Genomic DNA, 6279 nt, shown 5'->3' with positions numbered 1-6279 from the left:
ATGATGCTAAAGCTGAAACTCCAGTACTTTGGCCACCTCATGCGAAGAGTTGACTCATTGGAAAAGACTCTGATGCTGGGAGGGATTGGGGGCAGGAGGAGAAGGGGACGACAGAGGACGAGATGGCTGGATGGCATCACTGACTCGATGGACGTGAGTGTGAGTGAACTCTGGGAGTTGGTGATGGACAGGGAGGCCTGGCGTGCTGCGATTCCTGGGGTTACAAAGAATTGGACACAACTGAACTGAACTGAACTGAAGTTAATCTTTTCCTTTATCCAATCAATTAAAACAATGTATCAGTGCTAAGTCATTCCAGGCATGTCCAGGTCTTTGTGACCCTGTGGACTGTAGCTACCAGGCTCCTCTGTTCTTGGGGATTCTCCAGCAGGAACACTAGAGTGGGTTGTTACGTTCTCCAGGGAATCTTTCTGACTCAAGGATCACACTTGTGTCTGTTGTCTCCTGCATTGGCAGGTAGGCTCTTTACCACTAGCCCCAACAGGGAAGCCCAAATCGTGACTATAATGTAGCAGTTTATGTCCAATATGGCACATTCATTGTGATGACCAAGTTCAAAAAAGCCTAGTTCCCTGTCCCCAGTGATATAGCCTATAAAGATGCTTCAAAAATTTCCAGTCTAATGGAAAAACAGCTATTATAAAAATATTGGCAAAATACTAAGAGTTACAAGGTAGGAATATATCCATCAAACAGAAATCAGAGAATTTAGTTCAGATTGAAAGAAATAGTGATGGAACAAATAAAGATGGAAAGGGAATTATATGGAAATGTGTACCATTATGCAGTCACAAAGGCAAAATTATTGAAGCACAAAGGAATTGACACATCAAGCGTGAATAGATCAAACTGTGAACAGAAGATCATTGGCTTGGATCCTACAAGAAATCACTGAGATATCTTTCAGTGGCTCTTTACTTGGATGTTCCCATTTCCTGACCTACTAATGCTGATGTTATCAAATGCTATGTCTCTAGCTCTGACATCTACCCTTATTTTCAAATTTTTGCATGCCATGTCTCCAATTTTGGACATCTGCATTTGAATATCAATTTAGTATATATAATACATAATTTACAATTTCCACAATGTAAAAGTGTACCCTATCTTGTTAAGTGGTACCCACTTCAATGCCATTGCTCAGACAATAAATCTCACAGTGTTCTTCACTCCCTTATTGATTTCCTATGACTCATTCATGCCTTTGGCAAATCAAGTTGTCTCTACTTTCAGAATGTATCCCTGATTTGATCATTCCTGCCCCAGCTCCATCCTGGCCTCTGCAGCAGCCTCCTGAGAGTTAGGTCTACCTTTGTTCCAGCTTCTAACAGTTTGTTATCCTGAAGCAGCCGAAACTATTGATTCTCTTTCAATCTTTGTTCTGATTGTATCTTTCCTGTGCTACAGTTGAATGTATCACTTTCAACATTTACTCTAATAAGACAGAAATCTCCATTTTTTACTGAGGCTTACCCCATCTCATTAATTTCCGCAAAGTCAAATATGTTAAATGATAAAACCAGAATTGGAATCAAAGCTTTATTTATTTCAAAATAATTTAATGTTTTACATAATAAAGTTGCAAAGCCAGATTCCCAATATTAGGTGTTTTTGTCACCATTTGGAGACTTGCTGTGATGTGATGTGGAAGCTTCTGTGTGACTGAAGACTTAAGTTACTCTGAATTCATCTTTCACCCATGATGACAAGATAGTGTGACAGACTGCATTATTATCTGTAGAAATATTTTATTTCATTTAACTGTGTCTCCATTTTCTCCATGGAGTCTCTGATTATTCAGAAAACTGTTATCATTTACACTGTAGATTATTCCCCAGGGAAATTTATTTTAGTAACTGCTTTTCCTACTCACTCCAAAATAGAAAATACCATTCAGTTGCTTAGTTCTTCTCATTCTGTCATGTTGGTGTGGCCAGACTAGATGACTTGGAATTCTGGGAGACATTATTGTTTTATTTTCTTTCTTTTATGCATTGCTTTAAGGCTAATGAAGGACCTCCCCCAAATTTTATAACATTTCTTAAAAGGGTATCATCTTTTTGCGCCAATAGAGATGAAGATCACTGTACATTTTATCCATTTCTAACTACATATATCATTAAATCTTAGAACTAGAATTTGTCCAAAACTGAATCTTGCTTAATTAAGTACACTGGGATTTTACCAGTAAATTTAAAAAATTACGCTGTTCAGTCACTCAGTCGTGTCCGATTCTTTGTGACCTCTGCATGCAATGTCTCCCTGAATAACCTCCAGCTTCAGTTCAGTCCAGTTCAGTCTCTCATTCATGTCCAACTCTTTGTGATCCCATGGACTGCAGCTTGCCAGGCTTCCCTGTCCTTCACTGTCTCCTAGAACTTGCTCAGACTCATGTTCATTGAGTCCATGATGGAATCCAACCAACTCATCCTCTGTGTAGAAACACTGCTAAACCATATCACTATTAAGGTCTGTAAGTTCTGATGAAATGGTTGGATGGCATCACCGACTCGATGGACATGATTTTGAGCAGGCTCTGGGAGTTGGTGCTGGACAGGGAAGCCTGGCGTAGAGCAGTCCATGGGGTCACAAAGAGTTGAACACGACTAAGCGACTGAACTGAACTGAAGATGTGACAGTGATAGAGGAAAACATATTTTATAACTATTTTCAGACTATTTACAGTTAAGAACAAAGTACCAGACCAGTTGTTTTGCTTCAACAAAGATGAATTTATCATGTATTTTTCTACTTGTCATTGCAAGTTTTTCTCCCTTTTTATTTAGTATTCAATATACTCTGCCTTGATGTTCAGTCTATATATACAAATTTACCATCAATTCAGATACAGTATTTAAATATTTATCCAATTATTAAATTTGATAGTACTACCTATTTTAATACACAAAATATGCTATGGCTGAGGACACTGTAATTAATAAAACAGGGTAATATCATATGAAAGTTTCTTTTTGCATGAGTATTATATTCATATAACAGACTTCACAACAGAGATAGTGACAATTTAATAAAGTAGTTATAGTCTTACTCAGTCCCTTCGTGGATCACAGCCTTGTCTTGACAAAGCAGTTTGCACAACTCAATGAAGCTATAAGCGAGCTATAAGCCATGCCATGCAGGGCCACCCAAGATGGATGGATCATAGTGAAGAGTTCTCACAAAATGTGGTCCACTGGAGGAAAAAATGGCAACCTACCAGGGGAACCCCATGAATGGTATGAAAAGGCAAAAAGATATGACAGTAGAAGATGAGCCCCCCAGTCAGAAGGTATCCAATATGCTACCGGGGAAGGACAGAGGGCAATTACTAACAGCTTCAGGAAGAACGAAGCAGCTGGGCCAAAGCAAAAATGACACTCAATTGTGGATGCGTCTGGTGGTTAAAATAAAGCCCGATGCTGTAAGGAAAAATATCGCATAGAAACCTGGAGTGTTACGTCCATGGTTCAAGGTTAATTGGATGTGGTCAAGCAGGAGATGGCAAGATTGAACACAGACATCTTAGGAATCAATGAACTAAAAGGACTTGAATTTAATTGAGATGACCATTATGTCTACTACTGTGGACAAGAATCCTTTAGAAGAAGTGGAGTAGCCCTCAGAGTTAGAAAAAAGAGTAAGAAATGCAGTATTTGGGCAATCTCTAAAACAACAGAATCATCTCAGTTTGCTTCCAAGGCAAACCATTTAGCATCAGTGTAGTGCAAGTTTATGTCCCAACTACTGAAGCTGAAGAAGGTGAAGTTGATTGGTTCTGTGAAGACCTACAAGACCTTCTAGGTCTAATACCAAAAAAAGATATCCTTTTTATCATAGGGGATGGGAATGCAAAAGTAGGAAGTCAGGAGATATTCAGAATAACAGGCAAGTTTGGTCTTGGAGTATAAAATGAAAAAGGGCAAAGGCTAACAGAGTTTTGTCAAGAAAATACACTGACCAAAGCAAACACCCTTTTAAATGACCCAAGAGATGACTCTAAATATGGACATCACCATATGGTCAATATCACAATCAGATTGATTCATTGCAGAATTTGACTGCAGCCATGAAATTAAAAGACAACTGCTCCCTGGAAGGAAAGCTATGACATACCTACAGCATATTAAAAAGCAGAGATGTCACTTTGCAAACAAATGTCCATATGGCCAAAGCTATGATGTTTCCAGTACTCATGTATGGATGTGAGTGTAAAGAAGGCTGCGTGCCGAAGAATCCGTGCTTTTGAACTGTGGTGTTGGAGGAGACTCTTGAGACTCCCTTGAACTGCATGGAGATCAAAGAAATCATACAGGAAATCAACCCTAACTATTAACTGGAAGAACTGATGCTGTAGCTGAAGCCCCAGTACTTTGGCAATCTGATAGAAAGGATCAACTCATTGGAAAAGACCTTGATGATAGGAAAGATTGAAGGCAAAAGAAGAAAAGAGGCGGCAGAAGATAAGATGGTTAGATTACATCACTGACTCAATGGACATGCATCTGAGAAAATCCAGGAGATAGTGGAGGACAGAGGAGCTTGGCATGCTACCATCCATGAGATGGCAAAGACCAGACTCAACTTAATGACTGAACAACAAAAACAACATGGACTTTCCTGGTGGCTCAACGGTAAAGAATCTGCCTGCCAATGCAGAAGATGCTAGTTTGATCCCAAGGGTTGCACAGATCCTCTGGTGAAGGAAATGGCAAGCCTCTCCAGTATTCTTGCCTGAGAAATCCCACGGACAGAGGAGTCTGGCTGGTGACAGTCTATGGGGCTGCAAAGAGTCTGACATGACTTAGCAACTGAGTATTCACACTTAATCATCCCTATGTATATAAATCATCACTTTATTGGCATTCTGAACAACCTAAACTACTCTTCTCTTCAACAGATTCCTCATGGCTTTTTTCACCTCCACGTTTCTCACTGTGTAAATGATAGGATTCAACATGGGAGTGAGGATTGCAGAGAACATAGTCACCCACTTGTCCACAGGGTAAGTGGCCACAGGACGTGTGTAGGTGAACACACAAGGCAGAAAAAAGAGCACCACTACTGTAAAGTGGGCGCCGCATGTAGAGAGGGCTCTGCGTCGTCCTTCAGAGCCGTGGGATCTCAGGGAGCTCAGGATGACTATGTAGGAAATGAGCAGCATGGAAAAAATGAGCAAGCACATGCCCCCACTGTTGGCTGCCACCACCATTCCAGGTATGTAGGTGTTACTGCAGGCAAGTTCCAACAGGGAGAAGAAATCACACGTGAAGTGGTCAATGACATTGGGACCACAGAAGGTCAAGTCCATCAAGAAAAGAATCTGCACAGTGGCATGCAGGATCCCCCCGATCCAGGCCACCACCACCAAGAGCTGGCAGAGCCCCTGTCGCATGATGGTCGTATAGTGCAGAGGCTTGCAGATGGCCACATAGCGGTCATAGGCCATGACGGTGAGGACGATGACCTCTGATGCTGCCAGAAAGTGTTCCAAAAAGACCTGAGTCAAGCATCCTCGCCAGGAGATGATTCCTCTTTGATGAAGTAGGTCAACAATCAATTTGGGGGTGGTAACAGATGTGAAGGAGGCATCTAAGAAGGCCAAGTAAGTGAGAAGGAAGTACATGGGAGCAGAAAGCGTGGGGCTGAGGGCGATGGTGATGACAACGAGCAGGTTGGCCAGCACAGTGAAGAGGAAAATGAACAGAAAGACAATGAAGAGTATTTTCTGCACGTGTGGATTCTGTGTGAGTCCCAGGAGAACAAATTCTGTCACATTGTTGGGAGGCCTGAGGACATCCATTCAGTAAGCCACAGCTTCCTGGGATCAAGAATGATACTCATTAATCATGAAAGCCTTGTGATCTGACTTTCTTAGAACAAAATAGTCACTGTGCCCTTGGAACTTTTGCCCTGTACTCCTTTCAAGTCTTTCTTATTTTCACCATGGTATTTTGCATCTCTTCAGACATCTAGTATCTGTCACCGGTAAAACATCAGTAGGCCCGCATTTGATGTGTAATTTGCCAAGAAAACACTGTCTGCATGAGACATGTGGAGGCTGTCTACATGAGATTTGGATTCTCCTACTGGTTCCAACTCCATTGGACTGAGTCACCTCAGTGGCCCATGCTTCCCAAGCCCTACTCTGTGTCTGTGAGGTAACAAATTGCAATTTTCAGAGATATCTTGAAAGCTAAGAAGTGCTATACACAGGCAAGAGTTATTCCCTCTTCCATGAGAATTTATATTCCAACCCTC

General features: G+C 41.3%; 1 protein-coding gene across 1 annotated transcript; it reads right to left on the bottom strand.

Moving 5' to 3' along the window:
- Positions 1 to 4818: 4818 nt before the first annotated feature.
- On the bottom strand, positions 4819 to 5821 carry LOC133261430 (olfactory receptor 4C3D-like). The gene has a single exon (XM_061439911.1). The coding sequence runs from the start codon at positions 5819 to 5821 to the stop codon at positions 4895 to 4897; it is 927 nt and encodes a 308-aa protein (XP_061295895.1). The 3' UTR covers positions 4819 to 4894.
- Positions 5822 to 6279: the final 458 nt, after the last annotated feature.

Source organism: Bos javanicus, chromosome 15 (assembly GCF_032452875.1).
Source record: "Bos javanicus breed banteng chromosome 15, ARS-OSU_banteng_1.0, whole genome shotgun sequence".
In the NCBI taxonomy this organism is placed as follows: domain Eukaryota; kingdom Metazoa; phylum Chordata; class Mammalia; order Artiodactyla; family Bovidae; genus Bos; species Bos javanicus.
The sequence above is the reverse complement of the archived record's forward strand: the minus strand, read 5'-3'. Positions and strand labels throughout refer to the sequence as shown.

What these genes read in the sequence shown, in the direction of transcription:
- LOC133261430 (XM_061439911.1), bottom strand. Translation starts at nt 5,821, where the DNA reads ATGGATGTCCTCAGGCCTCCCAACAATGTGACAGAATTTGTTCTCCTG.